The 22,387-nt window shown below is 43.5% G+C and overlaps 1 protein-coding gene across 6 annotated transcripts in view; it reads right to left on the minus strand.

The window, feature by feature from the left end:
• Positions 1-22,387, minus strand: part of IRAG1 (inositol 1,4,5-triphosphate receptor associated 1) — a 121,379-nt gene that overhangs the window by 34,946 nt on the left and 64,046 nt on the right. For 3 of the 6 annotated variants that reach the window (XM_027579653.1, XM_035722895.1, XM_027579652.1), the window contains 7 exons: positions 20,579-20,752; positions 19,939-20,016; positions 19,102-19,154; positions 18,862-18,909; positions 17,085-17,702; positions 15,008-15,086; positions 2,964-3,087 (listed from right to left, as the gene is read on the minus strand). In XM_027579653.1, coding sequence (XP_027435454.1) covers positions 2,964-3,087; positions 15,008-15,086; positions 17,085-17,702; positions 18,862-18,909; positions 19,102-19,154; positions 19,939-20,016; positions 20,579-20,752 — 1,174 coding nt within the window. Of the gene's footprint in view, positions 1-2,963; positions 3,088-15,007; positions 15,087-17,084; positions 17,703-18,861; positions 18,910-19,101; positions 19,155-19,938; positions 20,070-20,578; positions 20,753-22,387 lie in introns of those variants that run through there. The other 3 variants (XM_035722896.1, XM_027579655.1, XM_027579654.1) reach the window with 3 other exon arrangements.

The raw sequence follows: 22,387 nt of genomic DNA on the forward strand, positions 1-22,387 counted from the left end.
ATATATCCTTTGAAGAAATGTCTACTTAAATCCTTTACCCTTAAAAAAAATTAGTTATCTTTTTATTAAGTTAGAGAGTTCTTTGTATATTCTGGAAATAAATCCCTTATGAAATACAGGATTTGCAAATATTTTCTCACATTCCATGGGTTGTCTTTTCACTTTCTTAATGGTATTGTTTGCATCATAAAAGCTTTTAATTTTGATGAAATGCTATTCATTTATTTTTTTCTCTTATTGCTTGTGCTTTTAGTGTCATATCTAAGAAACCATGGACTAACCCAAAGTATTGAAGATTTGTTCTTATGTTTTCTTCTAACAGTTTGATAGCATTAGCTCTACATTTTGGCCTGTGGTCCATTTTGAGTTAATTTTTTGTGTATTGTGTGAGGTTAAAGTTACTCCAACTTTACTCTTTTGCATCCATTCATCCCAGCACCATTTGTTGAAATTACTGTGCTTTTTGTCTGGAAATGTCTTCACCAAAATCTTTGCATGGATGACTTCATTTTGTCATTTGCATGTCTCATATTGATTACTACTTTATTATAGAGGCCTTCCTTGACCCTCTACCCAGTGTTGCATTCCTGTGTCATTCTCTGTATGTGCCTATCTCATGGTCTTCTTAGCAGTTTTGCTATCTGGAATTGTTCATTTAGTTACTTGAATATTATTTGTCTCTCTGCCTAGAATGTAAATGCCATAATAACAGTCTGCTTGCTTGTTCTCCATTCTAATGTCTGGCACATAATAGGCACTCAATGACTACTTATTGATTAAGTGCGTATTTATTGCTCCTATTGGTGTTTGATCCAGTGATAAGTCCTCTTTGCACTCTTGTTAATCAACCACTGACCATGTCCCTAATCTGGGTTCCAGACCTGTTTTTTCTTTTTTTTTTTTTTAAAGATTTTATTTATTGATTTGTCAGAGAGAGAGAGTGTGAGCACAAGCAGGAGGAGCGACAGAGGGAGAGGGAGAAGCAGGCTCCTCGCTGAGCAAGGAGCCTGATGTGGGATTGATCCCAGGACCCTGGGATCATGACCTGAGTTGAAGGCAGACGCTTAACTGACTGAGCCACCCAGGCATCCCCAGACCTGATTTTTCTACTGAATTCATTCAACTTGCTGACTCTATGAGCTCCTTCTTGGTATGGTCCAGTCCCAATTCACATAGCCCCCCATAGACCATGAAACCAATCACTTCATATTAAAACTCAAGTGTAATTTCCCCATATTTTTTCTAAGGGAAGGGATCTTGAAGTTCTGGCTTCCTTCTGCTGGGCAACTGTTTGCCTATCTGTCCCAAGCCCCAAACCAGGGGTAGAGAGTTCTGGGCCCAGCCAAGGGCCTAAGCTGCAAAGAGCCTTTACTGAGGCCAGGAGCCGGGAGCCTGTTATAGTGGTTGGAGCAGGGAGTTTGGGGATGGACAATGTGGCTATTGACACAATGCATGAGAGCCACTGACCTCAATCTGAGAGCCTGGACCACAGGTTCAGAAGCTTATCTTAATTCATTGACCATGCAGGCCCACACAGACCCAGTCTGACCTCATGGTTGGTAGCTAGTAGCTATTAACTTACAGAAGATAGAACTGCTCAGTTTCCCTCTCCTGGGGAAGCTGGGGGAATTTAATTAGCTGGAGGTGAGCTCTAACGATACTAATGATCTTCAACTTTACTGAGGAAAAAGAAGCCAATAATACTATTCACCAGCTTTGTTCCTTAGACTAAACAGTACCAGTGATAGTTTTGTTACTTGTAACAGGCCCCTGGTATAGATGGAAATGCACTGAGTCTGCAGTCAGCCCACCCTGAGTTCAATTCCTGACTCTGTAACTTACTAGCACGTTGCTTTGCCTCTCTTCCCTCACTGAAGATAAAATCTTCCTTTTCTGCCCCACTGGGTTGTTACAAACACCAAAAGGCACAGCATGTAAACATGCTCTGTAACCTGCAGTGTGCTGCCATGCTTTCTCCTTCAGTTTCCTGCCTCTGGACAGCCCCACTCTGCCTTCCCTGAGATGAACTGGCCCCACCCATGCCCTCCTCCAGCTGTGGTTGCAACCTGCTTCTGACTTGTTTCTGGCACTTTTCCTGATTCTGGCTTAGTTGCTAGGCCCCTCTGGGTATTGCCCTGATGACTGTTTTAGGTGATGATAATGGGCAGTTTGAATATCACCTCCCCTGGGCAAAACTTGTTTTCCTTTCCCCCAAATCAGGGAGTTCTGTTATGTCTAATTTCTCCTCCTAATGGCCTTTCCCAGGCACCCAACAATTTAGTCTCTAGGTTACTTGAGCTTGGCAGGATGCCTCAGTTGCAGGCACCCACCCAATTCCTATTACTTAGTGGTACCCTCTCTTCTCTCCTTTATATTCCAAACTATTCACTTTTCAATCCAGTTATCAAGGGTCTATCGTGCTGACATGGTTAAGACCATGCTTGCACACTGTCTCTTTTAGCTAGTGCAGCCTTCTACAATGACAGCGCACTTATAACCTCTGTTGTATGGGTGAGGAGGCTGATGTTAGGCAAGTGAAGTCACTTTCTCCCCATGTGTGGAAGAGCCTGGTAGATTTTCCAAGCAATCCTTCTTCGTGTGGTTCCAAATGTTCTACATCTGTATTTATGCAGATATCAGACCGAGAATCTCTTAGTTACAGGTCAGTGATAGATCTCGGACTGAAACCATTTCTCCTGGGCCAATGTCCACCACCCTCTGCAGCCATGAGCCTCTGATGATACCTTATGCCTACCAATAAAACCCACCTGCTCTGAATTAGAACCACCTTATGTGGCTCTTTGTTATTCTTTTTATTTTGGAGCATTAGCCCTGTCTGGACCATTAGACTTTGACCTTTCTGGGGTCAAAAATCAAGGCCCATGCTCCACTATGTCCCATCTAGAGTCTAACACAGGGCCTACCCAATACAGTGTCCTATACAACCCATGCCCTAATTTTACCTTCCAGGGAGAGACCTGTGGACCCGCAGTTTGCGCAGCAGCATATCAGAAATATTGGGCATGACATCCAAGCCACTCTTTGACTCTTCTTCCTCAATAGCTGAGGAGAGTTCAGAAGGGAGCCCTGAAAAAAAAACAAAGTGCTTAACTTATAAAATGTCTGAAACCACAGTAGCACTGTTGGCACCTTGCTTCAGTTTATAAGAACCTAATTATATGCTAGGGCCTTCATCATTGTTATCTTATCTTCACAATGATCCAATGAGCTAGAACTTAATCATCTCATTTTACAAGTAGGTAAGTCAAGACTCAGCAAGGTTAATAACTTAAAGTCATAAAACTAGTAACTGGCATAGTCAGACTTCAGACGATTTCATCTGCTTTAAATTCTAGTTCTTCCCATTGCTCCCCACAGTACCAAGCAGACTCCCGTGTTTGGGGTTCAAGGTTGGTTTCTGGCAACTGAAAGCTAGTTGTTCTTTAGCTGTAATATTTGGAAAAGTCCCCTCTCTTTGGCAGGCTTCTCGGGAGGCCTGTTGCCCAGTTATTCTTCCTAGTGGTTCAATCACCGGTGTCCTACCTAGAAATCTGATTCCATATCCCCAAACATAGAAATAGAAACAGTGTTTTTCCAGGGTAAAGCTAAGGTCATTAGATCTTTTACAGATCTCAGAAATAGGTGCCTCCTAGCTAAAAGAACCAATGAACAGCCTTTTGTTATCTCATAAAACTACCCTGGGTCTGTGCTCTGAAAGCAGAAAGAACCAACCAAGTATTCTCTTTCCCATAAATCTTTCTCCTCTTTGAAGACAGTTCTTGTACCTCTATAAAGCTTCCCTTCTCCAGGCTTTACCCTTGTTTTTCCAACTGCTGGTTGTCACCCACTATGGCCTGTGCCCTCTAGATATCATCCCCTTCCTGCACACATTCTGGTTGTTGCCAGATATGCTCTAACAAGCACTTAACTCAGGAACACGTGGGCAAATGTCCCTGGCATTAACTTTTGTTATCCATGCAGGGTAGACTCACTGTACCTTACTATGGGCTTATGGTACATTTAGGATTAAAAGCCTCAAATCTTTTACTTGATCCAAATTAGGTATCTTCATCCCGCAGTTATCCATGTTCTACCATCTCTCATGGGCAGGTTTCCAACCAGCTCAGTCATTTTCCAGAATTGTAGGCCAGGCCAGAGATCGGGACTAGAGGCATACTTGTGGTAGCCATCTAAGTGCAGCTAAGATTGGGAGTCATGTGAGTTAGAAGTTTCTCCAAAGGAGACCATGCAGAGAGAAGAGGAGTTATAGTTTGGCTCAAGGTAAAGAATATTTAAATATTTTGAATTTCCCAATAACAGAACAGTGTTCAGGAGTTTGCTGACACTCAGGATATCCTGGCAACGTCTGGAGGGCCATCTGTCAGAAATGGGGTAGTCAGTGATCCTTCTTTGGATATAAGATTGGATTAGATGTTCTCTTAGCTACCTGTCATCTCTTGGGTTCTGTCCTGGCACTTACTGCTCTCTGACATTTCCATGTGACAGATGATAAACCTTGTGGTGCCTCTGGCCTTCCTATACCTTTATGTATCCACACGGCACCCAGCAGAGAGATAATTAAGCAGTGGACTCCTGAGAAATCTATATAATTGAGCCATAGAAGAAATAATAATCAAGTAAAAGCCATAACAGGGGCTTTTGCCTAGAGAAGTTGCCTAGGTTGAGCCTCCCCTACCCCACCAAAAAAATAACTAGTTAGGCCTCCTAGTTCTGATAAGATGGCTATCCGAAGGGTGATCCTAGAACTTGTGGATCCTAAATCAGCCACCCTCCTCCTGAAGTCAACAATTACAAAAAATTTTAAACCAACCATAAATATACCAGCAACTCTCAAATATAAGAAAAGGCAATCATCTTTAAAAACAATGGCTAGAGAAGACAGAACTTCCTAGGAATAAATGTAGAGCTCCCACCCTTGACAGCCCTTTCTTCTTTCCTCAAAGAATCATTACTGAGAGGAAGATGTTAAGAGGAAGAATTCTGGCAAGAGTGTAATACCACAGAATGAGAAGGGAAGTAGACTGAGGGGGTGAGCAGGCAGCCTCCAGAGGAAATTCAGAAAGTTTCTTCAGAAAGGAAGGATCTCCATGCTACTACAACAATACTCCAACAAGGGAAAAAACTGCCTGTGCTGCTCTTTGCTTTTCTTACTGAGTAGGAGGGGAGAGGAAAAGCAGAATGATTGCACAGCATTCTACCAGAGCTGATTATCTCAAACAATATGGAGGGATTTACCAGAAAGTAAGACAAAAGAAAAAATAAATAAAGCAAGCCCATCCAATAAAGTGCGGGCAGGAGACACATGGAAAGCCCCAGTTGAAGCTGCCTCTTACCCCTGACCACCACTTTTGAAAAATAGCATAGCGACCAAACTCCTTGGATTTTGTCTACTTTTTCCTTCCTCCGTCTGGCAGGGGAGTGAGAATGGCTGCTGGGAATAGTTGGGCCAAGTCTGGAAAATAAACACCTGGGCTGACTGTCTCTACAATTCTACCCTGAATTGGGAAAATAATCTATAATCTACTACTACTTACCCAAAAGAATAAGATATGCCCACACTGTGGTGTGATAAACTCACGTGTTGGAGTATGCACAAAGTTAGAGAAAAAGAGTAGAAACCAATCCCACAAACACGACTGCCCACAGCTCCATCTGAACTTCCCCTTTTCCCCACTACCCAAGCAGTAATAAAGCAGACACAAAATACCCAGTCTTCAGCTAAGCACTGCAAGAAGACAGAGATCTCAGATAAAGTAGGAAGGAGTCAATGAAAATTGACCTTTACAATATATCTAGGTAAAGAGAAAATCCAGGTGAAAATATCCATATCAAAAAGAAATAAAATGAAAACAATGTCATGGCAACTACATGGCAACTAAGGAAGAAAGACTGAAGTGTTTAGAGATTAAATAATGGACCTGTAGTTGAGATATTGGTGAGAAATTTACAGATTGTGGTGTCTTTGAACTAGTGAACAAAACAAAAGGAACAATGAACATATTCAAAGATACAGGAGAAGAAAATTTTCCTCACTTGAGGGAAAAGCTGAATTTGCAGATTGAAAGAGCATGTCATGTTAAGGAAAAATATATATATATATATTTCTTTATCCATATATATATCCATATCCATATATATACATGTATATCCATATCCATATATATATATATATTATATATATATATATATATGGATATGTATAAAGAAGTGCTTCTCCAACTGCCCTCATGGAAAGAGTAACCCATCTACCGGGAGAGGTGGAGGTTGAGGGCTGCTAGAAATCAGCTGGTCTCAGACTTCTCTACAACATTAAATACAGTGTAGCATCTACCAAGTTCTGAGGGCAAGAATGACCCAGAATTTAAAACTAGCCAAGCTGTCCTTCAGGAATAAAGATAGCATTTTTAAACATAGTAGAATTCAGGAAACAGCACCTCTGAGCCCTTCTAGGAAAACTATTGGATAATAAAATCTAGCTAAACAAGACATAAATCAAAATCATAAACTAGGGAATGGTGAGCGATCATAAAGAGACTGACGGTCAGCATTAAATCCTTTTACATATAAGCTTAGGGCTAACCAACTATGGAAATTATAGTTACAGAATGGAATGTAAATGTTAAAGCCTTGACAGTAAAAAAAGAATAATTTATCATTTGTATCTGTGGAGATGGAAGGATGGGAAGAAATATGAAGGTGGGAAGAAATGCTGTCATTTTCATCTTTTCCCATAGGAAGTCAATAATCCAAATTTGAAACATGTAATGTAAAAAAAGTACCTCAATGACTCCAAACTCTTAATGCATTTCATAATGTATATTTTAAAACTTTTAAAAACTAATCTCTGTTCATCTCTCCCTCCAGTTCCCCCCCCGCCTCATTTTGCCTTTCCTTCTCCTAATGTCCTCCATGCTATTCCTTATGTTGGAGGGAGAGATGAACCATGAGAGACCATGGACTCTGAGAAACAAACAGCGTTTTAGAGGGGAGGGGGGAGGGGGGAGGGGGGATTGGTTAACCCGGTGATGGGTATTAAGGAGGGCACGTACTGCATGGAGCACTGGGTGTTATATGAAAACAATGGATTGTGGATCACCACATCAAAAACTAATGATGTATTGTATGGTGACTAACATAACATAATAAAATTAAAAAAAAAAACTAATCTCTGTTCTCTGGAGGAAGAAATTGCCAAAACTCAGTAATTCCCACAGTTTTACTCTGCTTTAATTCAAGTTCAATTAAATTTTCATACTTTTTATCTAAAATAAGTACATCTAGCAATATAGCATAATCTCCTTCCTTCCTCCCTTCCTCCTGAATTTGTGGGGAAGAGGGCATTTGTTAGAAGCTATATTTACTTTCTTTGTATTTTTCACTATTAGTTGAATATTTTGATAATGTGCAGGAGGTATTTTAACAGAACTATTTTAAACATATCTGCCGGTATTAGCTCGTTCCAATGAAAGCATTTGTTTCTGGCAATCTCCAGGACTTAGAAAAATAACTTTTGGGACTTCTGATTAAAGACGCTCTGAGACTCAGGATGACCCGCAAAAGGCCAAAGCTACTGGTCGGGGATAAACTTTCCTCAGATTGATCTTCTCAAGGAGGCCTTTTCCCTGTCTGAGATCTGAGGGCTCCGAGCTCAGACTGGGGGTGTCTAGAGGGACTTCCCACACCTCTCTCAACCTCCATGTCCAGATATCCAACCACTTTCTAGACGTTGTCCCTTGGATCAAGATGATGAAAACAATTTCAACAGCCACCATTATCAAACATCAACTTGCATTAGATGTAGTTTCTCATTCATTCCTTACAACAGCCTTGCAAGGCAAATACTGCTAAGCCAATTTTCTGTAAACTAGGAAACTTGGGCTCAGCTAAGTTAAGTAGATTTCCCACTGTCCCAGCTAATTAGTGGTAGAACCAGATGCAAAACTAGGTCTGCCAGACTGGGGCATCCAAGCTGCTCTCCATGGGCATTCAACACAACACATCCAAATCCGATCTTGCTGTCTTCCTCCTCAGGTGAGCTCCTTCCTCCTCTTCTCCCCATCCTCATTAATGACACCATCACCCTCCTTGGCCATGTGGACACACACCTGGTTGTCTTTCTGGTCCTCCCCTCTACCTGTCTCCTCACTAAGTCCTGCCAAGCTGACCTCCAAATAGCTCTCAAACCTGTCCCTCCTATGTCTCCTCCTGTCCATCTCAATCTACAGCCTTGTCACCTCTCACCATGCTGTTTCCATACCCTTTTACCGGTCTCCCTGTCTCCAGCCTCTCCCATTTCAGGACAGCTTTCATAATTTGTTGAGAAGAGTTATCCCCAAACTCAGCTTTAATCCTGGTGCTTCCTTATCTGCATGTTTCTCTGGCTTTCCAAGGGGTCCTGAATGAAGTTCAAACTCATTAATTGTCCCTCAAAACCTTCACTCTCCCCGCTTCCCACTTATACTCCGCCCTTACTGCCCATCTCTCTAAAACACGTGACGCACACTTAGTTCACATGGGATCCCTTCTATTCCTGAAACGTAACGAGAACCAGAAGGTGCCTGTGTGCTTTTGCTCCTGCTGTTTCCTCTGCCTAGGATGCCTTTCTTTCCCTCAGCTCAAAACTGCTCCTCCTGGAATCCTGCCCTGACACACTCACCCCTACTGAGCTGCTTGCTTCTTCCTCTGTGTTCCTAGGTACTTTGTATTGTAAAGTCTTAACACAAGGTATTATAGTGACGTTGTCTACCCTTGTGTTTCCTCTCCTAGAAGGTGAAGGTGAGCTCATTCATTTCTTCAGTATTCATTGAGTGCTTACTATGATTCAGGCAACGAACTTGGAGCTAGGGATATAATGCTGAGCAAAACAGGTCACTGTCCTCTGGGAGCTTGTTACCTCATGGGACAGAGATTAATTAGAGAAACACTCAAACATCACATTTCATACCATGGTAGATTTTATAAGACAATTATATGGTTTCACTCATATGTGGAACATAAGCAATAGCACGGAGGACCATACGGGAAGGGAGGGAAATCTGAAGGGGGAGAAATCAGAGCGGGAGAGGAACCATGAGAGACTATGGATCCCAGGAAACAAACTGAGGGTTTCAGTGGGGGCGGGAGCTGGGGGGAGGGGTTAACAGGACGATGGGTATTAAGGAGGGCAAGTGTTGTGAGGAGTACTGGGTGTTATATGCAACTAAGGAATCATTGAACGCTACATCAAAAACGAATGATGTAATATATGATGATTAACATAACAATAAAAAATTAAAAAAAACGAATGATGTACTACACAGTGGCTAACTGAACATAATAATAAAAAAAAAGACAGAAGGATCTGGAGGTACTGGAAAAGTGTTCCCTAGAAAAGTGACATTTGAGCAGAAATCTAAAGACTGAATGAGAGTTCATTAGGCAAAGAAGATGAGAGGAAAAACATTCCTGGTTCTGTGCCTGTGCCAATCCAAGAAGGAGGAATGAGTTGCTGAAGGAAGGCCAAGATATTGAGAGGGAGGAGAGTGGCCCTTGAAGATGTGGGAAAGGGAAACAGGGTTAATTACACAGGGGAAGAGCAGAATGAAGGCCCCTGAAGCTGCTGAAACAGACTTGAATTTCAAAGATTCCTCTGGCTGAGTATGGACAGTGGATTGAGCTGGGTGAGGAGGTCAGGAGTGCTGAGAGATGGGACAGAGGTTGTTGAGGTAGCTGAAGAAACCAATAATGACAGCCAAGAAAAGACCCTCTTCTTGATGGCAGAGCCTGAGTCTTTTTCACCTCTGCATTCCCAGCATGCCGCCTGGAACTAGCTCACAGTCAGCCTCACATCTTTGGCTTGAAATGGCCTGCAAATGACTAGGACCCAAACATCCTACAAATGATCTGTGAAGAGAACTTTTTGGATTGTTGGAAAGACCAGATGCAGCAGGAAAGAGCCTACCAATCTTCAGAAACTGAAGGAGAGCCAAACTTCTTAAGATTCCAGAATGTTCTGATAAGGATCTCCCCCATCTCCCAAAGGAACAGCCAACAATCATCATAAGAGACTCGAGTTTTCCCTATGAGCTCATATACACTGTTGTAATTAGAGCTTGCAAAAAGAGCTAGCCTCTTTAGCTTTCAGTGAGGGCTCCCAAAGTCTTTCATCCTGGATATGAGAGGGGATGATTCAGAATGTTCAGAATGTAGGAAAAGGAAGTCCCCACTTGGCAGATACCAGTCAAACACATGTGGCTGCTCACCACATCTCCAGCACCATCCTACATATACTGTGGAGCACACAGGACAACATCCCATGTGTGATAAAGTTCTACAACCTCGATTATAGGAATTAAAATGCATGGCAGGTTTCTGCTGGAATAAAGACCAGTATCACATAAAAACATTATATCAGCCTATAGTACTATTATTATACCCATTATATAGATGAGCAAACTGAGCCATCTAGAGACTAAGAAACTTGCCCAAGGCTATGCAGCTAAGTGTTGAAGCTTGAGCTCTTAACCACCCAGATCCTAGAAGTGAGAGAAAAACGAGAGGGAGGGTACATAGTAGATATCTAAATTGGTATAATTTTTATAAGTTAATTCGGCAATATGTATATGTATTTAAATATAATGACTTTTGATCAAGCAGTTCCACTTCTAAGATATTATCCCAGGGCAAAACTTATGTATTTCTATAAAGATACATCTAGGAGAATGTATAGAAATGCAGAGAAGAAACTAAGGTCCCTGAATGATTATGTGGAGCAGAGCCACCTGCTAACCTGACAGCTTGCCTTAGAATCATTATTCAAGGCTGAGACATTCTTCTCGACCCTATAGGTTATCATACTTCAGGGCCTCTATGTCACAGCAACTTAGATTTTATCTTAATTAATGCAGAAAGGTTGCAGAATACTTTAAAAGAAATACGGAGAAAATTTGGGAGTACACATAAAAGAAAATACAACATGACCAAATGAATTTTATTCCAGGGCCACAGGGTTTATTTCTAAATATGGAAAATTATTATTATATTAAATGATATAATTTACATAATTCTTCAATAGATACCCAAAGCAAATTGATAAAATTCAATATAAATCTTGAAACTTTAAAGACAAGAATATTTCCTTAAAATAATAAAAATATAAAATACTATACTATATATGTAAAATATATAGTATATATAAACAAAGTATATAAAATATATAAATATACTATATGAAATAATATATTTTTGTATTTTATATATTTTATCTTTTATTACATATATCTTTTTCTATTTAGTAATATAAAATATTAAATAATAAAATAGTACATCTATTTAAGAATCAGACACAACATGAGTCTTCAAATAAAAACACAAAAACAATTCAATTAAAAACAGAAACAAGGCAAGTGTTCTCCTTATCACCATTATCATATTAGAGAATGTTGCCAAAGTAGAAAACATAGACAGATACACAAGGGAAGTACACACACACATGCACAAATACACAACCAAGACAAAGAGTGAATTCAATAAAATAAAAATAACAGATTATGAACGTGAAAAAGGCATTGTGCAAGGTGGTCAAGAGCCTTCGGATTTGGTCACATCTGGGTTCCAAACCTGGCTTCAGAAATTAATAACCATGTGAACTTAACCTCCCCAGTCTTCAATTTCCTGATCTGTAAAATGGGTATAGTAAGGCCTACCTCCTAGGTTTGCTATGAGCATTAAGTGAAATATTATCAAATGCTTACACCAGTACCTGGGATGCAGTAATCACTCTAGTTATAGCAATTGTGCTAGTTAGTCACTGTAGTAATCCCTGTACCATTTCTTAATATACAAGAAACATGTATAATACCAAGCAGCATTCGTCTATGCCACTGATTGTCAGCTAGGAAAATCTAATGAAAAGAGTCTTCTTTATAAATAGGTAAGAATATACAGAATGTGCCCCAATAAGAGATATGGAGACCTGTACAAAGAACCTCCATCTTTTATAGGAAAAGGAAAGGAAAACCCAAATTAATAGAGGGACAAACCATGTGTCCGAATGAGAACTAAATGTTTTCAAAGTTAGTAATTTAAAAGTCTATAAACTATAAAACAAACAACACTGGGACAGTTCTTCTGAATCCAGTGTGTAGCTTTAGAGCAATCGCAATTAAATGTCATATAAAATGGCATAAATTTCACTTAGAGAAATAGGTAGGTAAGAGGCAAAATTAGAAAAGACCTGTAATCCTTGAGTCTTATTTTAGAGCTAAGAGCCTTCTGAGGTCAGCTAGTCCAAGAGGGAACAGAGGTTGAAGAACATATTTAAAGATTCCTTCAGTTGGTTCCTGGACCGAGACAGGAACTCAGATCTCCTGACTTTTTGTCCAGTTGCTCTTTCCATTATTTTACATTGAATCTTTATATCTAGAACATAATCAATATTCTGAAAAAGATGAACAGTGAGAGAGAAGTAACCTTACATAATATATTAATTTTGTATTATAAGGCAGCAGTAATTAAAATGCTTCAGTATTGATCAGAATAAAAGAGAATCAAGGGCTCAGAACTGGTGTTTGGTATATATAAAAAAGAATGTAGTATATGATTGTCTAAGCCACAAAATAATAAGAAATATACATACTATTAAAATATTATCGAGGTAACAGGATCTTAAATTTCCAAATACCTATATCTTAAAATAAATGCCACAGGTATTAGCAAAATAAATATAAATAGATCAAACTATAGACAAACTATTAGAAAATAGATTTGCTATCCCAATTAAGGAGAAATAATGTTTTTATAGTGACTTAAATAATGGAAGACTTCAAAAGAAAAGATAGGCAAAGATGATTACAAAAACTTTACAATTTCTCTAAAAAAAATGGTACAGGGATTACTATAGTGACTAACTAGCACAATTGCTATAACTAGAGTGATCACTGCATCCCAGGTTCTGGACTAAGCATTTGCTTTGTTAAAAAGCAAAAAATGATGGGATGAAAAAGTACTGAGAAAAACACAAATCCAACAAGAGGATATATAACATTTGTAAATATTTACACACCCAACATAGGAGTACCTAAATATAAAACAAATATTAACAGACCTAAAGGGAGAAATTTTCAGCAATACAATAATTGTAAGGGACTTTAATACCCCCATTTTCATCAATGGATAGATTATCCAGACAGAAAATCAATAAGGAAACATTGGCCTTACATGACACATCAGACCTGATGGACCTAATAGACATATACAGAACATTCTACCCAAAAGCAATAGAATACATATTCTTCTCAAGTGCACATGGAATATTCTCTAGGATAGATCATGTTAACAGGAACAAAACAAGTCTCTCAATAAATTTAAGAAGACTGAAATTACATCAAGCATCTTTTCCAAGTGTAATGGTATGAAACTAGAAATCAATTACAAGAGAAAAGTATAGTACAGGTTAGTATCTATAGAGTTTACATATGTACCAACAAAAAATAAACCAACAAAAAACCTAAGGCCCATATGGACACTTGGGTAAAGAGATGAAAAGCTAATCTACCCACTAAGAAAAAAACAGTAATTAAATATTTAAAATGATTAAATTTGAACTTGCTTGCTAGCAAATTAGTTGAAGTAATAACAAAGTGGCATTTATTATCTAATTCTAACTATATTCTGGCCCATAAGGAGTGAAAGCAAAGCAAAGTCCAGTGCTGGTAGTTCTTAGGAGAAAGACTCCTCAGTCTTTGCAGGTAGCAGTCTACATTGGAAGCAATTTGGTAAATGCAAATGTTTCTACACTTTGACCCAGTGAATCTCAAGCCTGAGAATTTGTTCAAGGGAATAACTTGAAGGAAGAAAGAAAAAAACTATGAGTATAGAGTTGTTTAGAGCAGGTTGGTTAATCATGGTTAAAAGAACTGTAAACATCTGAAATACCCAGCAATCAATGCATCAATGCAAAGATACACCCATTAAATGATAAATAAAAGGACAAGTCAAAATATATGGAATCAGTTATGAAAGAAGTTCAAAAAGTAGAAACAAGAAATTATAGCTACACAAATCAATTGTGAAAAACTTACAAATGCAGGTCAATACTGGAAAGAATAAAAATTGCATTTTTTCAGAATTTATGGGGTTGTGGGGCAAATTTTAAGATAAATCTTTTCCTAGTGTTTTGAAGCTGCACATTAAAAATTAAAAGTAGAAAAGTGTATCATATTTTTTTCAAAAGATTTCCTCTAAAGATGGTTAATTTTCTTTAATTAGTTTTTAAAAAGTTGGAAATTTTACTTCTGGGAATCCTGTTAATGTTGAATAGATAGGTGTTAGTTAACTATATTTCAGATCAGGGCTTCCAAAATAGTTGGTGGCATGTGGGCATGCCCATACAACAATCCTGAAGCAGAAGGCTTCTGTGCTAAGAGTGACTACAGGTAGCATGACCCATAGAAGAGGTGAGCCAGGAGGTGGGGGGGCAGGAGGGAGGCAGGAGATCCAAAGTCTTATTTTCTGAAGATGAGTCTGGCAGGGTGGGTGGGTGGGTGGGGACTTGCCAGGCCAGGGAGGAAAGGGCTGGGGTCTGGACTTTGTGGTGACAGCAGATTAGAAAGCAAGAGATGACTCTGATGTCTTGAAAAGAGGAACTGTTCTATTTGAGTGACTTCCTGGGTGTGAGAGGAAAAGGAAGTGTCAAAAGTTGAGGCCTGGGTCACCCTTCCAGGCTTCCTAGGTGCTAACAAGGCTCAGGGAGGGGTGGCAGGGTCTGGAAGGGGGGATGGTTTGAAGGAGACAAGTTTAGAGGTTCTCTGAGTGGGCAGGAAACATAATCTGATTCATTCATTTATCTGCAAATATTTACTGAGGGCCTCCTGTGTGTTTGGTCCACACTCGCCACTGGGACAAAGACCCTGACAGAAGTCTAGTGTTAACACGTTCACCTCCTTTTATCTGGTAAAAATGAATCCAGCCCTGGCCTGAGGAGAGCATCTGCCCCAACCCTACCTACCTTTTTCCTGCTCAGCCACTTCACTAAGTTCTGGAAGCTTGAGCCCCACTAAGTTCTGATTTCTTATCAGGATGTGCTCCTTTTTAGGAAAAGAAAACAACATTTCAGATGATAACATCAGGCGGAACTCTTCTCTTGTTCTGTTTATGGCTCTGTGACCACTCAGCCTTATGTGGGAGGCTGCCCCTAGTGGGGCAGCCTCAAAGGTGGGTGGACAGTCATGACATGGTGACATATGAAGGGCACCTGGAAGACTGCTCCTCTCCCAGTCCATAAACTTGCCTGAAACCCCACCATTAGCACCACATTTCTCGGGTTAAGAATTGTCCTTGGCATGGTCTGCCTTTTTTTTTTTTTTAAGATTTTATTTATTTGACAGAGAGACACAGCAAGAGAGGGAACACAAGCAGAGGGAGTGGGAGAGGGAGAAGCAGGCTTCCCGCCGAGCAGGGAGCCCAATGCAGGGCTCGATCCCAGGACCCTGGGATCATGACCTGAGCCGAAGGCAGATGCTTAACAACTGAGCCACCCAGGCGCCCCGGCATGGTCTGCCTTTTAAATAAGGCTGTGGGCCTCAGGGCAAATGAGCTCCAGCCACACTGTGGCTGAGAGCTATACGACAAACAGAAGCAGAGCCCAGGGCTCTGGGGATAGGGTGGTCACCTGGATGTGTTATGGAGCTTCTGCTGGAAATGATTTTGGTGAGCTCATGACTGTGCTTCAAGCTAGCTAGAGCTTCCTGTCCTGTTGTTCAGGGCAGTAAATGCCCATTTCCAGGAGTTGTGACCTGTCCTACCCCCATTTCCTCAGTGGCTGGTTATGGCACCCCTTGAGTTGTTAAACTCTCCAGACAAATGAGGCCTGAGAATTGCTGCCCCACAATACTGCCCGGGGCCTCAGCAGTCAAAGCCCAGGAGAGATGGGGATGCTGACCACAGGTCAGTCAGCACCAGACCAGCACTTCTAACATCTGACAGATCTCCTCGCCTCTTGTGACTTATGCTTATGAGGGGATTTTCAGTCGTAGCAGGGCCCACTTGAGTGGTTTGCCCCCTGGTAAGGAAGGAAAGGAAGGGGCCAGCAGAGGGTGCTCATGGCTCAAATGGAAGTAATTGGCCAGGGCCCTTTACCTGTTTCCTTAGCAGCTCCCCGGAGCCTCCAATTCAGAGAATTGTAGAAAGTTTCTGAATAGGAATGAGGTTTCTGAATAGGACACATGTGTCCCTGCTAGCACAGAAACCTCCTCACTTGTGCTTTACTGCTATCAGGTACCTCTTTTCCTTCCCCATGTCACACGCATTCTGTAGGGGAGCCAGGGGAGCCTTGTCCAGTTTTAGCTGTGAGGGTGCCAGGTCCCTCCCCATGGAGCCCCTGTAGCCTGGGTTGGCCCTCTGGGGAAATGGGACTGGATAACGATTCCTTGTCCTGTTAATCTCTTCTCACCCTCACACCCTATCTCTGTCCCCTACATTGGTGGATACTCCCAATCACCCCCTGCATAGGGTGGCAGCCCCATGGGAGACTACTGTGCCTGGTTTGATGGCCAGTGAAAGTTGGGGACATCATGGACACTGGAAGAAATTCACCACAGAGGGAGCAGCCCCTCATGGCTGTCATTATACTTAAGGATGGATTTGGGGCCCTTTGTTAACAGGCATCAGGAAGAAAAGTTCGGGGCCTGACAAAGGGAAAAGCTATTCCATCCTTTGGCATGACAAGGCACTCTATTAAGGGCTTCCTGTTTATGAGCTGCCAACTCTGGCTGGAGGGGAAAACACAGCCCAGTACTGAGGGCTCACGTGCCCGCCATACACTTGCCTTCCCCTTAAAATGTGGCTTTGTGTGGCAACTATATCCCACACTGACCTCACCCTGGTAAGTGTGGTAAAATCACCTGAAACATATTTATGAAGAAGATGCTGCACAGTGGGCCTGATTTATCAGGGTGGGGAAGTTTAGGGACCCACAAGGCCCAAGTCCAGGCCACAGCTGCCCTGCTTAGCAGCTCAGCCCAGAGGTCTTCAGCCCAGGGTTACCTGGAGCGCACACCCTGCCCAGCTGGCCCCCAGGAACCTACCTCACGGAGCTTCGACAGTTTTTGCATCCGTACTGGCTGCACTTGTATCTGAAAGTCTTTGAGTCCGGGTGCCTTGGCCAACTTGCTGCCAGCTTTGCCTGAAAAACGCTTCTCTTCCTCTGCCAGAGGCAGCTTAGCAAGCACTTTCTGCAGCCGGGGGCCAGGTTCTTCAGGACCACTGTCCCAGGAGACCCCCCGCTGTAGGGGTGGCCGCGAAGCAGGGGGCCGCAACTCAGCTTTGGAGCCAAATTTTGACCCTGTCGGCTCTCCAGCTGTACCTTTGCCCTGGGGGCTCAGGGGAGCCACCCCTCCAGAGCCCTGGGCTGGATCTCTAGGCAGAGGGTTGCCTTCCCTGGCTGTCTTCAGAAGTGCCTTTCCCAGCTCATTTTCAGCAGGGCCAGGCTGAGGGCTATTCAGGGCCATTTTCCCTCCACTGCCTACGCCAGAAGCTGGGCCTTTGGGTGTGGCCTCAGGGCACTGGAGGGGATCGCAGTTTTCCTTTTGTTCAATTGCAATCTCTTTGGACTTCTCAATTGTGGGAGAACGAGGAGTCAGCCTGCCCTGAGACAATTTCCTCTGGTCATTCTGCTTCCGGTCAGCTAGCCCTTTGGAGACATTCTGAAAGAGACAAGGTAGAACTGGGACTCTGGAAGCAGGCTGGAGAGGAAAGAGGTGGGTCCACTTCCACTGTGGCGCCTCTGTCCCCACAGAACCTGCTCAGGTGCCTGTGTGTATGTGTGTGCACTGAGTGAAAGGGGAGGGCTTCTCAGTCAAGTCTGAGTCAGTAAAGGGGATCTGCAAACAAGTCTGAGGTCTATAAAACAGACAGGACAAGGGGACCTGTCATTCACAATCTTCCAAGAACTTCCCAAGGGCTAGGAGCTGTGGAGGACAGTGGAATAAAGGACAGCTTGGGGGCAGTCACAAATTTTGGTGTTGACTCAGTTGCCCCAGTTTCTAGTCTTGACTCTTCCTGGCAAGGCCCTTAACTGTTAGGGACTCAGATTTCTCATCAGGTTTGTGAACCCTCTGAAATTATTGCAAATGTATATGTGTGTTTAAATGTGCAAGTTGTATGTATTTTTCTGGGGAGAGAATCTGTAGCTTTCAACAATTTCTCAGAGAATTCCATGATCCAAAAGAGGCTAAGGATCTTTGGATCAGGTGATTCTTACAAAGGTGATATCTTACTATGCAGAAGTTCTAAGATTCTGCACTCTTACTTCATTTCCCAAGGGACACCCACTTTGTGAGGAGCATTTGTCTGGCTATCTTGTGTGAGTGGTGAAACTCTCCCAGAGGACTCTATCCTAGCCCCACTTCTAGATGAGATTGTATTTCATGCTGCCCTCGACATCACCTTGAGCACTTTGCTCTGAGCACCCTTCTAGTGCTCATCAGCACCAGATTTTCCAGGCTGCCCCCAAGAAGAATCCCAATCAGGAACTGGAACTTTACCGTAATTTTTACTAGAGTGACAAAAGCAGCAGCCTTGCCTGTTGCCAGGCCCAGCAGTCCCCCTGGTCTATGGCTAGTGGCCTGAGTGAAGGTGCAGTGTTATAGGGTTATAGTGAAAGTGACCTCCACTGAATACTGCCGCCTTACCCCCTCCACTTTAGACTTCCAGTCATGATAGAACAGAGGAACCTTCTAGCTTCCCCAGCCTTGACCCTCCACTCACATACACCAACTTGCAGGCTGCCCAAGGCTAGCCTAGACTTTTGGAACAGTGTCTCCCACACCCACATCATCCAACTTGGGCAGAGCTCACACTCACAGGCTCGCCAAGGTGAGGTGAAGAGACTTCGGCCTCATCCCCCTTCTGCTGGAGAAAGTGAACACAAGTCAGACAGCAATGTGAAGAGACCCTATCTCCTCTTGAAATACCCTCAAAGTGGTGTAGATGCTTTCCCCTCCCAGCACCGTCATCGCAATAGGTCATGGAGACCCTCTTAGGGGTTAAGGGGTAAGAGGAGAGACCAGTTGGCATAGAAACCCCAATCAGGACCCCTGTTACCTGTGGTGGTGCTCCAGACAAAGGGGACTGTGGGCCACTGCATGCATCCAAACCTGGAATGGTCCAGACACTGGTGAGTGATGTCCAGCACCCCAGACCATCAGCTGTCCCTTTAGCAAAAACACATCTACCTCCCCAGAATGCCCTCCCTTGGTTCGCTCAGGTCTGGTGGCCAGTAACGCCTGACATGTTGAATACCTTCCACATGTCAGGTTCTATGGTGAGCACTCATTTAATCAGCACTGAAACCACATGAAGAAACTGAGGCAGAGGGAAGTCAAGGTCACACAGCCAGGAAGTATCAGCACTCCGAACTGAACCCAGGCTGACTGGTCAGAGCCTGAGCTTGCCCCACAGCTCTGACAAGGGCAGGCTGTTCTCCCCGGCACCATGCCCCTTTCCAAGCTGGTTTGAGGGTGTGGCCCCGTACACAGTGTAATGAAAGGGAAGAAACCAAAAAGAAAAGAGTGGCTCAAATAGAGGCCCTTCTAAATAAGCTCTGGGGTGGCCTCTCTGTGAGTCCTCTCTTAGCAGAGAAAGCACCAGTTGTAGCCCCTTTCCCACAACCTTGCCTCCTCCAACCTTCCCACAACCTTCCTCACCTACCTAGACTCATCCTGGGCTAGGCCTGTCTCCCCACACTAGCTCAAAACCCCAACAGAAAGTACATCCACCTCCTCAGAGGCAGCCCCACCAGGCCTAGCTGGGATGCCAAACAGGGGTCCTGACTAGAAAGCCTGTAAGATGGGATGCATCCTGGTGGGGCCAGGGGTTGGACTCAGCTGCTACCCAAAGGGAAAAGCCAGCACAGGAAATGCCAGGGGCACTGGACCTCACCAAGGGGCGTGGAGACAGTAAGCGAGTTGCTTTGCGAGGATGTCGGAGAAGCTCCGGGGCTGAGGTTTGAGGAAACAGCTGTGGAGACAGACACAAACTGGCCAGCATTCATGGAGGTTTACGACTTCAGCCTAACAAAGATATCCTTTCAGGTATTTCTGACCCCTGGGAACTGGGACTGCTTCATCAGGTCAGGGGCTGATTCTGAACTGCTATATAAGGCTCCTACCGCAGGAGGACTCCATCCATGCAGGGTGGTCCAGGAGCCTGTGCACATGGGTATCATACAGGGATTTCTCTCTATGTAGGATTCAGGGAGGGGGAATCCGTGTCATGGGTATCATAAAGGCTCACACTTCTTGGTGAAACAGAAAGACACAATAGGCCCAAAAAAGGAAAAGCAGAGTTTTCTGGGCTAGAGTTGCATCAGTATTTTAAGAGCTTCTGAAATAGGGTAAGATGCCCTGTCTTCACAAGATCCTCTCCACAAGTATCAGTCCTCCTGGTGCCTACAGGCCTGTGGGCAGGCAAGTCAAAGGCCACCCCTTGGAAGCAGGGCTCCCACTACAACTGGGTCCTGGCCCTCCCCATCCCCTACCCCACCTCGGAGGGGCTCAGGGCAGCCACCTGTACATCCTACCTGACGGGGAGTCTCCGGGGCCGCTCCTGGACTTCCTCCCACGGCGGGTCAGGAATCGTTCACTCACCGACTTGGCTTCTTCCAGCAGCGCCAGGTTTTTCTTCTTGTCCTCTTCTGAGATGCTGATATCCGGCAGCTGGTCATTGACCAGGTCAATAATGTGCCCTGCAGGGTCTGCAGTGGGAGGGTGAACTCAAGGCAAGAACCACAGAATCCTTGGCCCCCCACACCTTAGCCCAGGGAAGCTGCCCAGAGTGGACTCAGCCAGCCAAACTTCAGCCCAATGCCAGGCCAGGGAGACAAATAGGGCTACCTCAGTAGGTTTGTAGCCTGTGGCTGTGGCAGGTCCTCTGTAACAAATAGTCATGAAGCCACCTAGGTTCCCAGTACTGTCCTAAACTCTGCCATTAGGGAAGGCCATCAGGAGCTCCACCTCCATGCTATCTTTCCCTAGTGTGTTCTTCTTTCAGGTCTCCAAGCGTTCAACAAGCTAGGGAGCTTAAGATGTGTGGATAAAGAGCACTCCAAAGATCATGGCCACCTTCCCTCCCTTCTTTCCTCTACTCACACTATCTACCTCCACCCTTCTCCAAAACCGCCTCTTCTCCAGCAGCGCTTCAGTGGGTGAATGACACCACTTTCCCCAGCTGCTCAGAAACGTGGGAGTCGCTCCACACTCCTTCCTCAGTCTCTTCACATCCCACCAACTGGTCATCAAGTCCTGATCATAATTCACCTGAGAAATATCTCTGGAACCTGTGCCTCCTCTCCATTCTTGTCCGTTAGATCTTACCTGCACAGTTACAACAGCTGCTTCCTAGGCTTCTACCTTCACGCTCTCCCCTTCCTCCCATCTTCCACTGCCTATCAGAGTCAGCTCCCTAAGAGCCATATCTGACCTTGCACGTTTCCTGCCTCACATCATCAGGATTCCACATGAAAGGAAGTTTGAGAGATGGGATGAGGCAATTGCTAATGACCTAACTTGAGCACCTGCATTCAGCACTCCTTGAAACCACAGGCCCTGGCTTTTATTTTCATGTATGTATGTATGTATGTATGTATGTATGTATGTTTTGGGGGGTAAGATAGTTTGAGTTAGGTTCCATCATTGGGAAGAGCCCTGACTAATACACACAGCAGAGCATTCAGTTGCTCTGTTATGGTTCCTGCTCCCCCACCATGTCGTTTCTTCCACCCAGCATGCTTTTTCTTCCTTTTGTCTATCTGTCCAACTCCCTAAGGCACAACTCAAATACTCTCTCTTCTGGAATATCTATCCAGCCTTCCCCCTCCCCAGATAAAATTGGTCTCCTTCTTGCCTCAGTTTCCCTAACACTTCTTTAAAGGGCCTTATAGTACGGTGTCTTGATTATATCTGTTCACTTCTCAGTCTCTTCATAGACTATGAGCAACATGAAGGCAGAGACCAAGTCTATATAGTATCTGTATTCCAATGGTCCAGAACAGACCCTGAGAAATCATTTGGATAATGAGCTGGTGTTTGGGTCAGAGATGCTTGCATTCAAACACATACCTACCTGGATGGGGGCCTTTCTAGCAGGAGGTAGAGGGCTCTGCCCCCTGTGCCCCAGAATTGAGCCTCACCCTGCTGTTCTGTCTCTTTGACTTCCTCATCTTTCTCTTCACCCTCCGGCCTTGTTTTTTACCAAAATAAATTAAAATTAGATATCATACTTCTCCTGGGCTCAACACAGAAGGGCAGACTGACTTTGCCTTCTTGGGCTCGTAGGTATAGACCTGCCTGAGAATTAGAAGAGGGGTAGGGGCTGAGCTGCCAGATCTCAG

Source organism: Zalophus californianus, chromosome 11 (assembly GCF_009762305.2).
Source record: "Zalophus californianus isolate mZalCal1 chromosome 11, mZalCal1.pri.v2, whole genome shotgun sequence".
NCBI classification, from domain to species: domain Eukaryota; kingdom Metazoa; phylum Chordata; class Mammalia; order Carnivora; family Otariidae; genus Zalophus; species Zalophus californianus.